The sequence below is a fragment of the Podarcis tiliguerta genome, assembly GCF_965153285.1.
Source record: "Podarcis tiliguerta genome assembly, chromosome: 2".
Lineage (NCBI taxonomy): Eukaryota > Metazoa > Chordata > Lepidosauria > Squamata > Lacertidae > Podarcis > Podarcis tiliguerta.
This window is the reverse complement of record NC_139535.1, coordinates 52,897,161-52,917,698: the sequence shown is the minus strand read 5'-3', so window position 1 is coordinate 52,917,698 and position 20,538 is coordinate 52,897,161. Positions and strand designations below refer to the sequence as shown.

Below are 20,538 nucleotides of genomic sequence, written 5' to 3'. Positions count from 1 at the left end.
GCTTGTCAGCCAAGATGCTGTCTTCCTGGAAAGATAATTTCAAAATTATCTTCCAAGACAAGAGCCAGGGAGTGTTCCCCATCCATTTAATTCCAGGTTTCCATGGTATATATTAGTTGGGTCTGCTCTTGTCTTCCAACCTGTTTTAATCCCGCATGCTGGAGATGTGCTAGAGTCACCTGCCTGCCTCTCCACACCTGACATGGCATTCCCTTCTCCCCCAGGCCTTCTGGGCTCCAGGCGACACTGGGGTGGTGTTCGCAGGCTGGTGGCACGAGCCCTTCCGCCTAGGGTTGAGGTACTGCACCAATCGTAGGTAAGTTTCCTATCAGGACAAGTAAGAATCCAAGTGGTATTGACTATATTAGATAGATGAGGGACCAATTTGGGGGGGGGGGGAGAGTGGGCCTACGAACATTCTGGAGTCTTTGGGGCTGGAGGTGCTTTGTATGCCTGCAAAACACACCTGTAGCCAGGGAGGATGTGGTCTTTTGGCTATGGAGGAGCTTGTGTGGCTTCATGCAGATGAAGTAGGCACCCAGATTGGACTTGGGCCCTTTTCGATTCTAGAACTTGCCCATTTTCTGTTTGGGAACCACCCTGCTGCCTCATCAGGGTTCTTCACCCTGTCCTTTTAAACAGGGGGGGAATTGTTTTTGTTTGTTACTATGTTATATATTTTTGTGATTTTATATTGTAAACCACCCTGTGATCCTCAGATGAAGGTCGGTATAAAAATGTAATTAATAATAATATTCCTGTTATGTTCCTGTCTGGGTGATGAATGAGACACTAACTTGCAGGGAGAAGATAGATGTCCCCACCCCCTTAGCCAGTCTCACATGGTGCTCTCCCATGTAACCCCAACTTCTGTTTTGTGGTTTTCCTTCCAGATCAGCTATCTTCTATGTGGACCTGACAGGTGGTCGTTGTGGTGAGACATGTTTTCCTGTTTTATCATTGTCATCATCATCAGCCATGCAATGACTTCAGTCCTCTTTTAATTCACTGTATCCCTTCAAATTGCAGAGCTGTTATCAGACGACAACAAAGCCATTTGGTCTCCACGCCTGAGTCCAGACCAATGTCGCATTGTGTACCTGGAGAACCCGGCTTCTGGGCCTCACCAACAGTGCAGCCGTCTCTGCATGGTGAGTATTGCTTTTGAGCCTTAAGTCTTTGCATGAGAGATGAATAAGCTCCTGCCCTCTATATAGACTCCAGAGGTGAAGGCACAAGGAACACTTCTGAACTGGGCCCAGAGGTAGCAGGCGACCCAGACTCTTGAGTTTTCATTTTGAAAAATGTAAATATCTAGCCCTTTCCAGAAAGAAGGTTGTTACGAAGCAAGATGCGGAGGCATCAGTCTAACCCACTGCTTTGTAAGAAATGAGCCAGCTCCTGTCTTTCTGTGCTGCAGCTGAAGGAGTACAGTCACAGTTGTGAATGACTGATGAGCACCGTAGAGAAATATTAGTCACATACACACCAGGGAAAAGCAAATTACAGCTTCACAATGTGTTACAGCTCATGAAAATTGAGGTTTTTGCCTGGTTTGGAGTTGGCACTGGGGGAGAGCAGTGTCAGGTAGAAATTCAACAGGTCACATATTTTCTAGGACAGAAACACAATTATGGGGAAAGTTCCAGCTTTTGGCCTTCTGCCTGCCAGACATCTTATTACTTGCGTGTGGCCCCTGATTTATTGCTGGGTCCTCCTCCCTGCCCGTGGAAGAGAATGTCAATTTGTATGTATTTGCATATGGCCCATTTTTTTTTTTTTTTTTGCAAATCGGAGGCCTCTTCTGCAGATAGGGAAGTGGGCCCAGTCCCCATGTAGAAAGTCCTGTTGGCAGCTTTGTGAACGAGTCCTTGAGCTCTTTGGCCTTTGCCAAACTGATGTGTGAGAGATCAGGCATAGCTCTGGATGAGCCTGAGTTAATTCTGCCTTGTTGGCAACCATAGTGGGGAATCCATATTTGCTAGCAGGGGTTATGAGGGTTGCTTCTTGGAGAGCTTGGTCAGAGGAATTGAGGCAGAGCTCCTCAGTGAGAGCGTAAGGAGAACCAAGGCCTGTCATTGTCCACCCAGAACTACCACATCAGGCCACTTCAGCACCTCCATGAAGCATGTCTTGATGCTATAAAATATTTGTGGGGCAAGAAGCTGTGCACTGCCACATCCTTTTCTGATGCCTTTTGATCTCTTTTGCCCCCAGTACGACTGGTACACAAAGCTCACTTCCGTCGTGGTGGAGATTGTGCCTCGGCAGAGCCAAGGTGTGTATTACAACCGTGCTGGAGCTCCCAGGGGTGTTTGATGGGATCCGATGGAACCCTGTGGGTATGCCAAGTATTCCATGTGCAACAACAAGCGAAGCCAAATGTTAGGACCGCTGCATATCACGCACAGTCATGTATCTTGTTCAGAATGGCCAACATTTATCACTGCGTTAGCTACAGGAGTGTGGAATGTGAAATCCGCCTATAGGGCTGTGGATGGTTTGAAAGAAACAAGGTGGTGTTAAGGAGGAACGAAAGGAGGAGATTCTGGGGCAGTAGGGAAAAGACCTGAGCATTGGGAAAACATGAAAACCAACCACAGGCTGCTCATGACACCTTCTCTGTTAGGGTGTCTCTGGAAGCACCCCTTGGAATCTTTCTATATGTGTTGGAAGCCGCCCAGGGTGGCTGGAGCAACCCAGCCAGTGGAGCATAAATATTATTATTATTATTATTATTATTATTATTATTATTATTATTAGCAGCAGCAGCAGCAGCAGCTTCTTTGCCTGCCTCAAGTTTGGAATCAGCAATGGCAATTAGGTTCTGTGTCTTCAGCAAGTATTTTTCTGCAGAATCTTTTGCCAGTTTTTTTCAGGAATTCAGAATCCACATCCACTTTGCCATTAGAAAAGCAGGCTCAGTCGGCAGATCCTGGCTGTGGAATATCACGGGGACTGGCTGCAAAGAGGGATTGGGGGGCCTTGGAATATATATGAAGAGAGACAGCATCAAGGCTAACCTTCTCATTAGGCAGGGTGAAGTCACCTGTTATAGGTGGCAGATTATTATCATTTTTGTTACCCTGAAAGGGCAGGAAATTGACAAGAATTTAATTTATTTTTTATCATTTTTACCACTCTGGGGAATGCCAGTTGGGGGGGGGGTTGTTGTTTTTTTGCCATGGTGTCAGAATTTCATGGGCTATTTCTGGCTGGCATCCATGAAAGGGGCTTATCATGTGGCTTCCTGGCCCAGGGGCATCCCTGTGTTTTCCACCGGAAGGGCAGCTGTTGTTTCAGTGAAGGCACTTTGTCTCTTACAGGTGAATTCACTGGGATCTATAGCACAGCACTGTCAGAGCACTGCTGGGCAGCAGACAGCCAGAGGGTGGTGCTGGACACAATTCAACGTAGCAGGCAGGTAAGAACGAAGCATAGAGTACCTTGAGCTTCAGACTGAAGCCAGGGGTAGTTTGGGCAAACTAAGCACAAAGGGCACCTCCAATCGAAGGCTTTATTTGGCAACGGGCAAATTGAATCAGCACATCTAATATCTTTAAACATCATGGGGATCTCACATTGATCCACATAACAAAGCAGAGGATTATAGCACCATCTGAACATTTGACTCTTTCCAAATAGTGTGGTGGAGAAGGAATTGTTGTGCAAATCTTGCAGAACCTTGCTCGTGTGTGTGTGTGTGTCTCCCCATTGATGAATTGCAGGGCAGCTTGTTGTGTGAGAAGGTACTTTCTGGATGCAACTGAGAGTAGATCTCTCTCATGCTGTCTTTTCCTCTAGGAGCTGATTGTAGTTGATACAGTGTCAGGCAGTGTGTGCTCTCTGACCAAGGGTAAGTAGCAAACTCCATAACTTGGCCCTCCATAATTAGTTCCTTCCAGTAACAGCAGTCTATGGTGTGTCCTGCCACTGCAATCCTCTGATCTTCTGGCAGAAGGGAGTCCTAATTTGTTTAATCTGTTTGGGGCAAAGCTGTTCCAAGAGAACAGACAAGCCATCTTGCAGTCTGTTGTTCAGGGAGTCCTTCAGACCTTTGTCATCAGCCAGCACAGTTGGAGATAATTGTATCTGGTGTCCACACTTGCTTATCTTTTGCTTTTTCTCCACCCTTTTTAGTATCGCGCTATACTGCCTTTGTAAGCATTTGGGCGAAAGATGCATCCCAAGCCAATATCTTTATCCTAGTTTCTTAATGCCCACTGATCATCCAATGTGAACACCCCCATTGTTCTACTGACCTTTGCTTCACATGCACTGCCCCCTCCTCCAACCCCCTCCAAATTCTGCCAACGCTGCGTTCTTAATTTTAGTTCAGGTTCCAGCCGTCAGCAGTTGGAAACTGGGATGCATCCAACAAAGCCATAACACTCGCAGAATGACTTACGTTTGCACAACAGACCTTTCCCTATCTCCTTACCCCACAACAACCCCCTCCCTATCTCCTTACCCCACGACAACCCCCTCCCTAATCTATTCTGGGAGTTTCCCCAAGCCCTGGAGCCGATGGGGGGGGGGGGGGAGGAGAGTGAGGCGAACTGCACAAGCAGGAGGACTTCTCTGGATGCAACCCATTTTGTTGCATATTCCGTCCATTTTTTATAATTTTTTCCGCATGTCAAAGTCAGTTTTTCTCTGCCCCAAAGCTTTGCTCGTATCAGGCCAGCTTGCTCAGGCCTTCAGTGCTCAAATGCAAACATACCAGGTCAGAAACAAAGCGGTGAGGGTTGCACACTCCACCTGAGCACAGGATACGGGGGAAGAGAAAAACTTTGTTCCTTTACTAACCTAGGTTCCCGTCTTGGAAGCTGGGCCCTGCTCACTGTCGACAGAGATCTGCTGGTGGCCAGATTCTCCACTCCAAACTGCCCTCCCATGCTTGTAAGTGTCCAGTGGCCAAAGGTTGGGCAGAGGGACCTGGGCTTGACACTCCTCAGAATTGCTTGTTGCAGTAATTCTAAAATAACACTTCCTATGCTCTCTGTCACTTTATGTTTTGCTTAGGATTACCCAAATATGAAATAGACCAAGCCTGTAGACTTTGACTTAGGAACTGGCCTGTATCAAATTAATCAGTCGAGGCCCCTTTATCCTCAACTTGGGAAATTATTTTTTCGTCTTGTGTCAAAAATTTGTTTGGCTGTGATTGCACAAACTTTGTGGCCGGGATGCAACATCCTGCTAGTTATGTGCTTAACTGATTCTTTTTTAGGGGGGAGGGAGGGAATTCTGATGAGGGCAAAATATGAGGCAACATGTTTTGTTGCCCATAGTACAGATTTTTACAGCCAAAGCTGAAACAGCACAGAGGCTGTAGGGTCAAGGATTGTCGGCAGTGCAGTGTGTGATGATTAAGAGCCCAGGGACAGAACACAACATCAACCCCCCACCCCACCCCCCGGTATTTCCATTGGGCTTGCCTCTTTTTTTTCTTTTCAAATATCTGACATGTGCTGCTATTTAGGGGACATGCTCTGCTCCTTATGTTCTGGGTGACCTGGTGCAGTCCAGTGGTGCTGGATTTTTCTATGTCCTCTTGCTGCAGATGGTGGCCTTCCTGCCTCCTGCTGGCAAGGAAGCTGAAGTTAACTGGGTGTGCCTGGAAGAAGCCAGCCCAATTCAAGAAATCTCTTGGGATGTCCGTACCCTGCAGCCTCCTCCAGAACAGGACAACCCCCAGTATGGTGAGGGCCCAGAGAAAAAGAATTGGACAGACATTGCCAGAGATCAAGGAATTTAATTCCCAGCTTTGAGCCGGGGAAGAAATTGGGGCATTGAGGCTGTGATATGCAGATTGTGGGAGGAAATTGACACCACTCACTTACGCTAGATCTGCCATTGCAGGGAGATGGAATTATCCTCCTCTCCTTCCCCTGTGTATTGTCCTGGGAAGTTCTCCTGACCCTCCACAGCAGATTGAGGGAAGCACAGGGGGAAAGGCCTGTTGCTCTAGTGGGAGCCCTTGCGTTGACTTCTGTGAGTGTACTGGGTTAGTTGAATCTAGGCCTTTATGCCTGACTTTCGCCAGATCTGCAAACTGTTCTTTCCTCACAGCTGGCCTCAGTTTTGAAGCCATCCTACTCCGGCCCACTCAGGAGCCAAAGAAGGCCAAGTTTCCATTAGTGGTGTCACCTCATGGTAAGTGCTTTGTCTTCATTACTCCCTTCCCCTCATTCAAGGCACAGGGTGATTCCTTCGCCCTTCATCTCACTGGCACTCCCGTCTTCTCCTTTGCAGGAGGCCCACACTCGGTGTTCACCACCAGCTGGATGCTATACCCAGCATTGCTCTGTCGGATGGGGTTTGCTGTGCTGCTGGGTAAGTGGTGGCCCAGAGCATTCTCAGTCACCCATTGGGCTGCCGGGGTCTCAGTTTATCTTAGAATAGGGCATCACAATTAGGAGACTGGACTGTCAGTGGATCCTCCCCCATGACAGTGGTAAATGACTGCAGCATGGTCCAAATCTCTTGGCCTTTTCCTGTCTAGTCCAGTCTGCCTCAGTTGCTCAACAGGTGTGCTAGGAGGTGTGACACTGGAGGAGGAATGGCACAAGAAAGGCTTCTCACCCTTCTGGAAAGCAGTGGTTGTTCTTTCAGGTGTAGGAGCTGCTGTGGGTGGCAGTAGCAGGTAGCGAGAACTGGAGATTCCTGCCATGGTATCATCCTTCCATTAGAGGAAGCATCCTCCTGCCCAGTGATTCTGCAGCCTGGTTGAGCAGAGTGACATCTCCTTGAAGAGCAGGAGGCTCAGGTCTAGCAAAGAACTGGAGATCTCAATGAGCCTGTTTTTCTCCCTTCCCTAAGTGAATTACCGAGGATCACTAGGCTTTGGCCAGGACAGTGTGGACTCCCTTCCAGGGAAAGTGGGCAGTCAGGATGTCAAGGATGTGCAGGTAAGAGGGTTGCAATCCCCCTTTCCAGGGCAAGCGGGGGGGGGGGTGGAGCTGTAGATTTTTTCACTGGGGGGAAGATGCTGCAGTGCTGTTTTTCCCCCTTGCACCCACCGCCTTCTTTTCAGTTCTGTGTGGAACAGGTGCTACAGGAGGAACTGACGGATCCACAGAGAGTGGCTGTGTTTGGTGGTTCCCATGGAGGCTTCCTATCCTGCCATCTCATCGGCCAATACCCTGGCACCTACAAGGCTTGCGTGGCCAGGAATCCCGTGGTCAACGTGGCCTCCATGGTCGGAAGCACCGACATCCCTGACTGGTGCGTACCAAAGGCAGCCTGAGCAGCTGCAGTTTCTCCTTCATGCCTGTGGCTGCTGTAATGAGGACACAAGAAGGCCCATACACTCCTGCATCCTATTCTCCCAGTGACCAACCAGCTGCTGATGGGAAGCCTGCAAACATGACCCAAGGGCAAGAGCACTCTCCCAAGGTGGTTCCCAACAATTGGTATTCAGAGACGTACCACCTCACGGTGAACACACCCATCGTGGCTAGTAGCTATTGATAGTCTTAACACACGCATACCATGAATTAATTGAATTGTCCTTTAAAACCATCCAAGTTGGTGACCACCACTATATTCCATAGTTTTAATTTATTTATTTACCCATTTATAATCTGCACTTTCATAAAATGCACTGGTCCCAATGTACAGGGTTTACCCCGCTTTCTGCACCTGTCAGCTGGAAGAACTTTCCGTTTATTCCGGCTCTCTGTTTCCCGTTCCCTCTGTTTTGATACCTGCTGTGCTGCTACTCCTAGGTGCCTGACGGAGGCTGGCTTGCCGTATGACCAGACTGCCCTCCCAGATCCCAGGCAAGGGGCAGAGATGCTGCTTTGTTCACCTATGCAATACGTTGACAAGGTACAATACACACAGACCTTCCCTCTCCACATCCATTGGTTCAGAGCTTTGGTTTCTCCACCTGCCCTGATATCTTTGCCCTTTTTCCTCCTTAGGTTCAGACACCTGTTCTTTTAATGATCGGAGAGGAAGATAGACGTGTACCCCCCAAGCAAGGCTTGGAGTATTACCGTGCTCTCAAGGCCAAGGGTGTCCCAACCCGGTAAGCATAATAGGCAAACTTGCCAAATAATGCAAAGGAGCTGGCTGAAAGGAGCCTCTATAGGGACAAAGGGGTGGTGGTAAGAGGCTAGAAATATATGCGACTGGGTCAGGAGGAGAGAATTGTGTGTGGGCAGAAGGTCTGGCAAGAGAGAGTGGTGTGAAAAATAAATGCATTACACCTAATATATGTGTCTCTCTCTTTCTAGAATGCTGCTTTATCCGGGCAATAACCATTCACTCTCTGGTGTGGAGGCCGAGGCAGACGGTTTCATGAATATTGCACTCTGGCTGATCCAGCACCTGAAATGATGACTACAGAAGCTGGTCTACTCCTTTTGTAACCCGCTTCCATACTAATAAGCAGTGTGGCCAGCCGACATAATCCAAGGCACTTCAATTCCAAACAGCCACCATAGGGACTGGTTACTCTGGTATTCATGTCGTCCAGAACTTGAATAAGTGCATGGCAGAGGTCACCTTCATCACACACTTTGTCAGATCTTGCCCTCTGATAAGTAGTTCCACCATAGCAGGTGGCTTATTTGGAGGTGTCAGGTGCTGGGTACTGATTTTTGAATCTCTGTCTTTAGCCTTAGTCTTTGGGGACAACAGGTGAACTACAAAGACTCCTGCTGCAAAAGTAAATAAAACACACCTGATTGTCTAAGGCTGCTCGCTCCTGACTTTTGAGAGGTTGACTTGCAAAGTGTAATTCTTTATAGAGATTGGGAACAACTGGGTCCTGTCAACTACTGAGATACAAACTTTATTGGAGAGTACTGGATATTTTTTGAAGAAGAGATAACAGGACTAGCAATTAAAGGAAAAGAGGTAATTCACAAAGAGAATTTGTGGAATGTAATGCTCACCTGTTGCTTTTGCTCTTCAGAACTCCTCCCATCCAGCTTATAGCTACAGATGTCACCAGAAACTAAATCCCAAACTGATCATAGTGCATATGAACCTCTCATGCTGTGTTGCCTCAGGACAAATTCCTGCTTGACACTCTGCTATATCGTTTTGCTCTTTTATATACAGGCACTGTTTTCTCTGATGCTTCCTGATACATTATCATGGAAGTAGACTCTACAGTTGGTCTTTCTCTTGAGTAGAGGGGGAATTCAGAGACCCATTACCCTATCTGCTGCTGGTTTTTGTTGGGAACTTAGAGGTGGACTATCAATAGCCACCTTAAAATTCTTGTTATTTTCATTGGCTTTGTCCCATCCCTTGTCAATTTCCCCTTATTATTATTAAAAATGTCTATACCACCCGTCATCCAAGGATCACAGGGCAGTTTACAGTATAAAAACCTAAAACATAGTAACAAACAAAACAACACACGCCAGTTTAGAAGGCCATAGAATGTCTTGAATTCTTGAAAATACAAGTATTTTTCTTTATTTATCTATCCATTTAAGAAACCTTAAATGGAACAGGAGGACATCTGATATTAATGTACTTGAGTGTATCACTACTTACCACCATTCTTTTTAAATAACATCCCGTTAAAGTTCCTGTTCACCTGTTCCTTCAGTTCTGCTTTACATAATCCCCAAAGAAGCCAAAAAACTTCAAGACAGATTAGTCTGGTGTTGTTAATACTTCCTGGGCTTTGAAGATGCTCAAACTCAGGATGAAAGGGAGAAACGTACTGAGAGGAAGGCACGTTTGGCAAACCCTCACCATGATCAACTCCTGCCCGGAAACCTATGCCCCCGCTGTGGAAGGATGTGTGGATCCAGAATTGGCCTCCACAGTCACTTACAGACTCACTGTTAAAACCATGTTTATGGAAGACCATCCTACTTGACTACGAGTGATTGCCAAAGAATAAGAATACCTCCATTTGTAAGACAACCACTTTTGTCATGGGTTGGGAGCCTGTGGCTCTTCCATTGTCGTTGAACTCCAGCTCTCCTCATCCCCATCTATCATGGCCAATAGGTAGGGTGTCCCTGTAGGGGCCAAAGGTTCCTCATTGCTTTGTTAAGATAACCGCTTTGCATTTGTGCTGGGAGCCAAGTAACCAGATTTTGAATTCCTACTAAATAGAAGATACTGTAGGATTAATCATGCCACAATTTCCCAGTATTTTTGCCATTTTCATTCCGAGGGCTTGGGTCAGATTAAAATGTATTTTGATTCTTATGCTGTGTTCCGTTGGTTAAATTGTCCACTTAGGCCAGTGAACAGAGCTACAATTTAACTTGAATCTCCTATATTCACAGCCTGCCTCCTGTATCCCACTGCTTTTTCAGCAGTGCTGCATAGGAGTAATTGGTTGCATCCTTTGCTTTCTCCATAGCCTGTAAATGAAAGTGTTGTAACAAATGAAATGTTGCCAAGAGACCGCTGCTGAAAGCACCACCCTGATCCCATCACCTTCCTTTAGTTCTGCTGCTGCTTCCAGGGGATTGACCCTCCGTTGAGAAAATGTCTTGAGGGAGATGCACACACCAGTATGACTTGTTAAATTGTGCGCAGTTGTGGGTGAGACAGCATGAGCGTATCTGATATATATAACACCAGGTTCCCTCACAGCGGGGGACTATAGAATGGAGATTGGGGTCTGGGGCTAGGGGCTAGGAGCGAGTTTTATTCACAGTAGCTGGTGTTCGAGCGTCTGTGTAATTGCGTTCTTGCCACCTGTGCGGTTTCCCTTCCTTCATCACATTGTGTTTTACTCTCGCCCTTCCAAGCACCTTGCGGCAGAGCAGCGTGTAAGCGTGGTTCTCACGTACCCAGCAACCCTGCAGGTCAGCTGAAGTGAGTGAATGGTTATGAGAAAAAGAAGCAGCAAAACTTTGTTGTTGGGGTTGCTTTTATTATGGGCAGGGAGACCCCGATACAGTCAGTTCTCAGAGATGGGGATCCTGCGCGTCTCACAGGGATCAGACACAGCACCGTCGATCCCTCAGCTGTGACGAACACAAGCCTCCCCTTCGCGTGTATCTTTAAGTTTAGTCGCCTGCCTGGAAACAAAGGAGCGGCGGGATCGGGGGCGAGAAAGGCCGCCACCCCTTCGGCTGGGCCTTCCCAGCAGGGATTTCGTGGGGGCCTGGCTCTGTCCCCGCCTCCTCTCCCCCATGGCCAATGGCTGTCGGCACCGCCCGCTTTCCGCCCGTGCGCTGTGGCCGCCCTGCTGTCCCGGGACAAGCGCCTCTCCGGCTGCTTCGGGGAAACTTTGCGGGGCTTCCAGGGCCAATGGCTTCTAGAGCGGAGCGGGCGGAAGAGGCGGTGAGGCTGCGGAGCAGGGGAGGAGGGCGCTGGGGAGCAGGTGCCGCCGGGCAAGCGCCCTCTATTTGCCCTGAAAGAACGCCGCCTCTTCTCTCCTTCTAGCCTCCAGCGGGGTCGGGTCCTCTGGGAGGCCTGTACCGGGAGCTGAGCCGGTTTCCCCGCGTGACTTATGCCAGTGTAGGAGTCGGGTTTGCTGCCTGCGGCGCCGCCGCCGAGTGCCTGCCCCTCTACACGGGTGAGCCAGTTGCGCGGGTTAGGCGCTCTCCTCTCCCGGACCCCACTTCAGAAGAGCCGAGGATGTGTGGACAAGCCCAGTGGGAGGTTGGGCTGAGCTGTTGATGGGCGGGCAGTTTCCCAACCCATTCTCTTTTCGACGGGCTTCAGCACTGCTCCATTAAAAACACTGTCACATGGAATTAAAGCAGTGAACAGCATGTTGCAAGTGACTCAAGCCCACGCTGGGGAATAGACTAGGCTTATAAACCCAGAGGGTCTTCTGCTGGTTTCCTCACTTCCAGAAGTGAAGTTACACAGGGACTTTCCTGTAGTGGCTCCCTCCCTGTGGGAACACCTTCCCTTCAGATGTCAAGGAAACAAACAACTATCTGACTTTTAGATGGCATCTGAAGGCAGCCATGTATCGAGAAGTTTTTAATGTTTGATGTTTTGTTATGTTTCAATATATGCTGTAAACTGCCCAGAGTGGCTGGGGAATCCCAGCCAGATGGGTGGGGTATACATAATAAAATTATTATTGTCTATTGAATTTATATACTGCCCTATACCTGGTCTCAGGATGGTTCACAGAACAAAATCAAAATATACAATGACAAAATACACAATCAAAATAAAAGCCACCATTAGAAGTGTAGCTGTGCAGAGCAGTACTGCTGGTACTGTATACTGTTTAACTTGCTGGAGGATAAGTGAGGGTCTCACTCTGTAAATGCCATGGACAAGGGTTGTGGGGGGACGACGACTCTGAGGTGCAAATTTGGTATATGTATGGAGGTTATAAAGCTTGTGTATGGTGCTTTTTGAGTCTGGTTATATATATACCTGGTCCTTTGCTGTTAATCAACTGTTTTAAAAGCAAATATTAATATGCAGTGCCGTCCGCTTTGGGCATCTCAAACCCCGAGCCAGTTAAACATGGAGTTGCAGTGGCCTTCCATTTGAACTCTGTCACAGAGAGAGGTTGACATAAGACAGCCAGGACACCTCTTACTTGGTAGCAGATGAGAAAAATATTGGATTGCCCCTCTGTCTCTTGCCTGTTACACCTCTGGGATTAGAAGTATCATGGCATGGAGGTCAGAAAACTGTAAGTTGCCTTTTCAACAACCTGCCTTGTCTTAGGTCCGGAGGAGAGGAGTTGGCCCAGTCTTGTAGAAACTCTCAGGTGTGTTGTAATCATATGCACTGCAAAAAGCTGACTTCACTGTGTAAGAATAACACCATCCCAGCCCATACATCTCAAGTTTGCAGTTACTTCCAAGTTAAAAGAAGATGTGTAATTTATTTATTTTTTAAAATTATCACATATGCTGAATGCAAGGGGGGTGGGAAGTGGCTGCCCCCTTTTTATATGGTAAAGTAAGAGACTTGTGTATAATGTCAAATTAGCAGCCAAATATTATAAGTAACATGATTTGAGTCTGGTTAAAAAAGCAATGTGCTATCAGGCCTTGCAGCATCTCATGGCAACTGACAGTTTTCCTGCAGTGAAAGAGATGTTTAGGATGGGCTGTCACTGCCCTCTTGCTCTACTGGCAGGAAGTCGAATCCTCCAGGAGGGATTACCTGAGTGGGCTGGGCAACCTCTTTCAATATGCTAATATTCAAGCCTGAATAAACTCTTGAGAACTATGATCAGTAATGTGGCAACCAAGAGCTGTAAGGGAGGAAAGCTTAATGGGCTGGATTGTAACTAGGTAAGAAATGAAGATAAGAGAGATGGCCATATAGATAGGGAAATGAGAGAGGGAAACCCCTCTCCAGAGTGCAGGATAAGGACCCCTGTTTTAAGTATGCTGACGGTACTTATCTTTATACACCTGGCTATGGCTGATCCTAGTACCTGCAGTAGCAAAATATTACAACAGAGCAGGCCAACACCCCTTTTCATTGCAGAAAAGGAGCTTAACACAAAGTCCAACATTCTCTTTTCCTTCAGTGGAGGAGGGGAGTCTAGGATGAGTTTGGGTGCAAACTATGTCCCTGTGACCTGAAGGAAGCCTTTGCTGACACATATTTGCCCAGAGGCAGCTCTGCAAATCTGCCCTAGGACAGCCTTGGTCCCAAATGTGGCAGGTGCTGCTGCACTTCTGGTGAAGTGTGCTATGATGCTCTGGTGTCCTTGCCTTGAACAGAGCCCTCCAAACCCTCCAAAAATATTGAAAAAGTTGCTATCTCAATATTTCCCATTAGTTTCCTCTGTCACACAGAAAAATAAGTATATTTCCACTTTTGCTGCTCTGCCTGGTGTTGGTGAGAGTGGAAATCCAGGCAGTTGGGTCTTGAGCATATGTAGAAGCTAGGTCCCAGTCCCACTCAGTGAGGCTGTTAAGATGAAGCTGCAAAGTTGGCCAAGAATCTCACAGCCTAATTTGTATCTAATGCTAATGATTTCCAGCTATCAGTAGAATGTCAAGTGTCTGTTCTCAGTTAGAAAAATGTCACTTATGCTGAATTTGCAGCATGAAAGAGGATAACTGCTTTATGTGTGACCTCTAAACAATGATAAGCAAAAATGTCTCTTGAAATTACCAATTCCAGAAGTCTTCATTGAGACCCGTTACTCATTCTGTTTACTTGCAATTTCAGTTCTGATGAGCTGCACTTTCCCTAAATGTCTCTAAACACAGTTAACTGTCATCTCTCACAATATTAATTCCGGTATAACACATTCTCAACTCCTTTATTGCTGGATGAGGTGCTCTTTCAGCTCTGCGATCAGTTCTCCATTTCTGAACTCTGGTTATCTTAATCATGGTGTCTTGGAGCAGAATCGGTGTCTCTGTCTTGCTGGCTTTCTGGACATTGTGCTTCCCACAGATTTCCACATAAAATTCAGAAACAGCAGTACTACACACTGGGGCGGGAGATTCCAAGGCTCAGATACCCGGTCTCACCTCCCTCCTTTCCTGTAGAGTGGTGCCAGCCTGACTTGGGGCGCCGTCAGAAGCTGCATTTCAGCCGTCAGTATATCCTACACCACAATAGCAGAGCAATTGTCTCCGTTACTCCTGTTGGCGTTCCAGCTGAGATCCGGGACCAGTACGTAGAACATCCAGTTGCCCTTAGCATACCTAACCATGCTTTAGAAATTCAATCCAGACTTGGATTGGGATAACCTGGCACAAGATAAAATATAAACCAGAGTAAGGATAATCAACTTTTCCCAAGGAACCGAGATAGGTTAGAATGGGTTGTTTTCAAGGGGGTGCTTTAAGAGAACATAACTTTTTTTGCCTTGGTGACAAATTGTGCTACCCTATTACTGTCAACTGTAACTGACATCAGTTTCCGCAAGTCATAGGCCAAGATCCTTCTTTGTGCAACCTGAAAGTCTTCTACTGGGAGTGATGGGAATCATAGGACTGTAGATAAACTATTTAGCTCCAGGTTGGAGGGTTTTCCTTAAAGCAGATGGAAATAAATGGGCTTTAACCAAATGACCTATCTATTGGTTTACTTGCACAGACTTTATGCTTTGTTTTGGGGGCAGTTATGCAACAATGAATGCTCATCCTGACTTGACTTTGGGTTGTTTATATATCATCCTGTCAATTTGCTCGTCCCATGTTAGGAAAGTGACAGGGAAATGAATTTCAAAGTCCTTCAGAAAAAAGTGTATTTGTTGCGCTAAGGTAACAGAGTGCTTTAACCTACTTGAATTGTGCACACCTAAAGTTTTGGTGTGTGCTTGAATCCCTCCTGAAAAACACTGATGGCCTTTGGTGGTGGGGGGATGGGAGTAGGGTGTCCTTTGGTTTTAAATACCTCTCAGAGCTGGCTCTGCTGCTCATGTTGTCCCTATCTCCTGTGCCACAGACTGCTGATCAGAATGTCACCTACTGGGATGCATAAGGCTGTTTTCACCCATCGCTTGGAAATGGGGCAGAAGCAGGAAGTGATAGAGGTAAAATGGTGTTTGTGCGTGACAGTAAAGTGCACGCTAGCTAGCAAATACCCGTCACACCTAGAGAGCAAGGATGGTGCTGCAAAGACTTATTAAATGCTTTTGTGTAGAAAGAGTTAGGAATAGTGTTGCTGCACCCAGGTATGTGTATTTGGAATTTTGTAGGAATATACTTTTACAATACTGTATACAGCCATCTGCTTGTGGGCTATTATTATCTGCATTCTAAAATATTGTGGTTTTAAAATAAAAAATAATAATTTTGGTTTGGAGAATTTGGTGGGTTGTTTTATTATTGCTGGTTCACTGGGGGTGTTTTGTAGAAATAACCTTGTATTTTACATTTTAAAATTGATGCTGTTGTATTATTTAGTTATATTTTATAATGTAAACTGCTTTGAAAGAGTTGTTCTCAGGAAGGCAATCTATAAATATTTTAAATAGACATAAATAGTCAAAGCTGGTTACTACAGGCCTCTGGATATAACAGAATAACTTGATAATTGCCTTTTTGTTAACATGAAATCTGAGATCCAGCCACGGATGAGAAGGAAGGAAGTCTGCAGTATTATGTGTGAAACATCTAGGGAATCTGCCTTTATGGGGATACATAGACAGACCAAAGGTGAGGGATTACACGCACAGTCCCTTTGGACTGGTATCACTGGGCACATGTCTCTTAAAATCTGGCACTGCCCTCCCTCACCTCTTCAGCTCCCCCATCTTTTTCAGTCCTAGCAGTGGAGTCAGGGAAGAAAGTGGTTATGGTGCTTGAGGAAATGTAGCAGGCCTGTTGATATTGCATGGTAGTGGTGGGCATTGGCTCTTGCTGATTTCTGTTTCTCAGCAGGTCTGGAGCAAGAGTGGAAGGGTGAGAAGCATTAATCTCACATCACTGGATAAACATGGCAGAGTATACACAGATGGTAAGGGCAAAAGAAGTGGGCTTGGCTGTATGCTGCTACTCTGCAGGCAAAGCAAGTGATGTTCCCTCAGTCCTGTGTGCCCTGCTCTCTCCCAGCACAACACTTGCTCATGCTTCTTCCTATTAACACCCTCTCCCTAATGCCAAAGGAGAATTTGGTTATCCTACGCTATATTCTTTCCTCTTTCACTGCCCTTTCAGGCATCTCTGGCTGGCATTCTTAAAAGGTCCTCCCTAACTCTCACTGGAACCAGGTTTTCAGATCTTAGCGAAAAGGCTAGGCTGAACTGCTTTGGTGAATGTCACACTAGCCATGCACCTAGGTCACAAAGCACACACGCCTTTACATGTTTCTGTCTGTGAAAACGGTCTGAGGTAGAATTCTGGTGAGGCCACATTCATATTTAAATATGCAGCACAATTTGAGACCCGGTCTATGCTACTTGAGATTTCACTTTTTCAAATCACAGATTTCACATTTAGATAGCAAATCCTGAGCTCTTTGCATCTTAAGCATCAAACTTCCACACAAAGGGGGAGCTTGCATTTTAGGCACAATGAACAATTATAACTCCACAAGTAGAGTAGGACTATCTTTGGCTGATATTTACACACTGTTTAGTAACTTGTGGCTTTTCTCAGGTACAGATTCAACCAAATAGTTGCATCAGCAGTGCAACAAGTCCTACCGATGCAATGGGGCTTCCTCCCCCCCCCCCCATGCAATGGCTTTGGGGAAATATCAGATCAGTCAGTCAACCTGTTACCCATAGTTGTGTGCTCAGCATTATGAACTGCTTCTTTTCCCACTTGCGTTCTGCTTTAGTGAGAGGGGTCAGCCTTTACCTTTACCTTTAAGGAAGATCATTACCTTTTTTCCTTTCTGACCTTATGCCACCAGAGCAGTTTGGGTGTTTTGCCTGGTCCAGTTCAGAAACACAGATCCTTTATGTTGCTGAGAGAAGACGCCCCAAAAGGCAACCACTTTTCCCTCAGAGCAGGTCCCCCCCAGGAGAGGAGCCAGGTGAAACAATAAAGGTATCTACTTTTTATTATTTGGCATTGAGATGCTTATGCTACACCACATGCTTTACCATCTTTATTCTGTCATAGAATCAGAATTGTAGAGCTGGAAGGGGCCCCAGGGGTCATCTTGTCCACCCCCTGCAATGCAGTAATATCAACTGCAGCATCCATAACAGATGCCATCCAACCTCTGCTTAAAAACCTCCAAGGAAGGAGAGTCCACCACCTCTCAAGGGAGTCTGTTCAGCTGTTGAAGAGCTCTTACTGTCAGAAAGCTCTTTCTGATGTTTAGTTGGAATCTCCTTTCTTGTAACTTGAGTCCATTGGTCTGGCTGCTACCCTTCGGAGCAGGAGAAAAGAAGCTTGCTCCATGTTCATGAGACAGCCCTTTAGACATTTGAAGTTGGCTATCATATCTCCTATCAGTCTCCTCTTATTAAGGCTAAGCACACCCAACTCCCTTAACTGTTCCTCATAAGGCTTGATTTCCTGATGCTTGATCATCTTGGTCGCCCTCCTCTGCACACATTCCAACTATTAAATATCCTTCTTAAATTGTTGTGCTCCAAACTGGACACGGTATTCCAAGTGTGGTCTGACTAAGGCAGAATAGAATGGTACTATTACTTCCCTTGATCTGGACACTATACGTCTGTTGATGCAGCCTAAAAGAGCATTACCTTTTTTTTTTTTTGCTGGTGCATCTCACTGTTTAGCTTGTGGTCTACTAAGAACCCTAGATCCTTTTCACATGTACTGATGGCAAGCCCGATGTCCCTCATTTTCTATTTGTACAGCTGGTGTTCCTGCCTAATTGCAGAACCTTATATTTGTCCCTATTGAAATTAGTTTTGTTCATTTTCTTAGTTTGAACCCAGTTCTCCAATATGTTAAATTGGAAAATAGGGACACTTGGATGGTCTGAAATAGTCACATTTGACTTCAAAAGAGGACCAGTGGTCAGGGATGATGGGAGTTGTAGTCCAACAACAGCTGAGGATTCAAGTTTAAGAAACACTGGCTTAGAGAATAGTTTGTGGATTAAAATTGCAGATAAAGTCATGCTTATGGAGGCATAACTGCAGAGGTTGTCTGCAGAAAATTCTGGTGAGTGAAAAAAGCCTTTGCATGACATTGAGGTCTATATGTCTTTCTCATGGGAAACTCTATACCTGTATTCCTGAAGGAGCGTCTGCACCCCCAGCATTCAGCCCGGACACTGAGATCCAGCACCAAGGGCCTTCTGGTGGTTCCCTCACTGCGAGAAGTGAGGTTACAGGGAACCAGGCAGAGGGCCTTCTCGGTAGTGGCGCCCACCCTGTGGAACGCACTCCCATCAGATTTCAAGGAAATAAATAACTATCTGATTTTAGAGGACATATGAAGGCAGCCCTGTTTAGGGAAGGTTTTAATATTTGATGTTTTTTCATATTATTATTATTATTCTGTTGGGAGCCGCCCAGAGTGGCTGGGGAAATGTAGCCAGATGGGCGGGTTATAAATTATTGCTGCTGCTGTTGTTGTTGTTGTTAATTATTATTTGGATCAGGAATCTTCACAAGACCTTCCCCTCTGCTTTTTTTCTAGGAGGAGCACTTTGTATACTATGACAATTGGGGAGAAGCACTGAGTGATAAAAGCTTCCCTGTCTTGTGCCTGGTGAATGTTGAAACCAGTGAAGTTTCAGTGCTAGAAGGCATCCCAGGGCATATCTCACCTGGACAGGTTAGTGCAATGCAGCATGGGAATTTAATGGGACATTCCTCAGGCCACCATGGATTGCAAGCGTTTCAGAATAATGAAGCAAGATTTAAATTAATAAAATGGGAGGAGGAAGTCTCTGACCCATTTGCTTTATTTGGCTTTCAGAAGAATGCATGAAGCGGTCATACTCGGTGTCCTGGGTCATAGATCTGGTTCTGAGCTCAAAAATTTTATTTCTCTTTATGATTCTTGCACTTTTTGTACCCTTAGCTTTTGAATAGAGTTGAACTGACCAAGGGAATCCAACAGTAGCTTTCCATATCTTCCTAGAAGGTGCTTTTTCAGAGCCAACTTTCCCTCAGCCCAGAAAGAGGCTTCCATGTACAGGCAAACCATCTCCCAACCCATCCTGTTGCCTATTGCATTGCCTGTTGCAGTTGACGATCTGTTTGGTACAGGATGCTGTCACATTCGCTCCCCACTTAAATGTAGAAGTTCACATCTTCTCTGTTTCATGCAAAAAGCACCTTTGCAATGGGTGGAACCATGCATACTGCTAAAATTTTAAAGGTAGAAAGTTGCTGTTTAAATAAATTGGTGCTGGAGTACAGAGGTTTATTCATTTGTGCAACATCAGTTCAAGCACTAGAGGCTGGAGCTCAGCAGAAGCCTGCTGGAGAAAATGCTGCTTTCTCAGTTCCATCACCTGACCCTTCATCATGTGCAGAGGCAGATACATACCTCCCATGCTTTCTGCTTCCAAACATTTGTAACAGTAAATTAGTCTGCTGCCTGCAGAGCCCTGATGATTGGAACATCTCCCAGTAAACAGCCTTGTTGCATTTCAGCCGCTGCAGCAGGATTCTACAAATCATATGGGGAGACAAAGCTTAGCCCATGGTGCATCACACCCAGATGTGAATGGCTAATATTTTGATTTTGCTTCCCTGGCCAGGCCCTGTGGTCCCCAGACGACAAAGGTATACTGTTTATTGGCTGGTGGCACGAGCCCTTCAGACTGGGTTTGAATGCTTGCTCCAACAGAAGGTAGGCAAGGTCTCAGTCACTCTTAAGTGTGAAACCATGGATTCAGCTCTCCAGTTGGCTGTGCCAGGACCAGCCACTGCCTCAGGGAAAATTATGAGGGCAACATTTTGTTCAGTTTAGAGGAGAAAAATAAAACAAAAGGGGGGGGGGGATACATGTCCTGAACAATAATGAGATCTTAGTCAGTGATCTCGGTGATCATTTCTAAAATGTAGAATCGGCAGAAGTGATATTCTTGGGTTTGGAAGGAGCCAAATGGGTTATTTGTTAGTCCAGCTCCACCCCTGTCCTTCCTAAAATAGTATAGACTATATCTAAATGATTCCTGATGGGTGCCAGCCCATATTTTCCTTGGTGAAAACCTCCAAGGAAATGCATTCTGCTTCTCTAAAGTAGCCTGTTCCACACACAC

General features: G+C 46.1%; 2 protein-coding genes across 2 annotated transcripts in view; one reads left to right on the top strand and one right to left on the bottom strand.

Moving 5' to 3' along the window:
• The window catches only part of APEH (acylaminoacyl-peptide hydrolase), a 66,461-nt gene that overhangs the window by 6,727 nt on the left and 39,196 nt on the right, over positions 1-20,538 (top strand). Inside the window, exons 8-31 of the mRNA XM_083427002.1 lie at positions 225-316; positions 894-934; positions 1,030-1,151; positions 2,218-2,278; positions 3,327-3,424; positions 3,805-3,856; positions 4,814-4,902; positions 5,567-5,705; positions 6,076-6,159; positions 6,259-6,339; positions 6,826-6,914; positions 7,040-7,230; positions 7,734-7,836; positions 7,932-8,038; positions 8,247-8,346; positions 10,743-10,799; positions 11,008-11,280; positions 11,383-11,515; positions 14,433-14,559; positions 15,337-15,424; positions 16,272-16,350; positions 17,251-17,387; positions 18,963-19,100; positions 20,035-20,126. Of these exons, the coding sequence (XP_083283128.1) occupies positions 225-316; positions 894-934; positions 1,030-1,151; positions 2,218-2,278; positions 3,327-3,424; positions 3,805-3,856; positions 4,814-4,902; positions 5,567-5,705; positions 6,076-6,159; positions 6,259-6,339; positions 6,826-6,914; positions 7,040-7,230; positions 7,734-7,836; positions 7,932-8,038; positions 8,247-8,346; positions 10,743-10,799; positions 11,008-11,280; positions 11,383-11,515; positions 14,433-14,559; positions 15,337-15,424; positions 16,272-16,350; positions 17,251-17,387; positions 18,963-19,100; positions 20,035-20,126 (2,573 nt within the window). The remainder of the gene's footprint in view (positions 1-224; positions 317-893; positions 935-1,029; positions 1,152-2,217; positions 2,279-3,326; positions 3,425-3,804; positions 3,857-4,813; positions 4,903-5,566; positions 5,706-6,075; positions 6,160-6,258; positions 6,340-6,825; positions 6,915-7,039; positions 7,231-7,733; positions 7,837-7,931; positions 8,039-8,246; positions 8,347-10,742; positions 10,800-11,007; positions 11,281-11,382; positions 11,516-14,432; positions 14,560-15,336; positions 15,425-16,271; positions 16,351-17,250; positions 17,388-18,962; positions 19,101-20,034; positions 20,127-20,538) is intronic.
• LOC310672389 (taste receptor type 2 member 39-like) overlaps positions 1-20,538 on the bottom strand; it is a 185,994-nt gene that overhangs the window by 128,812 nt on the left and 36,644 nt on the right. The window lies entirely within an intron of this gene.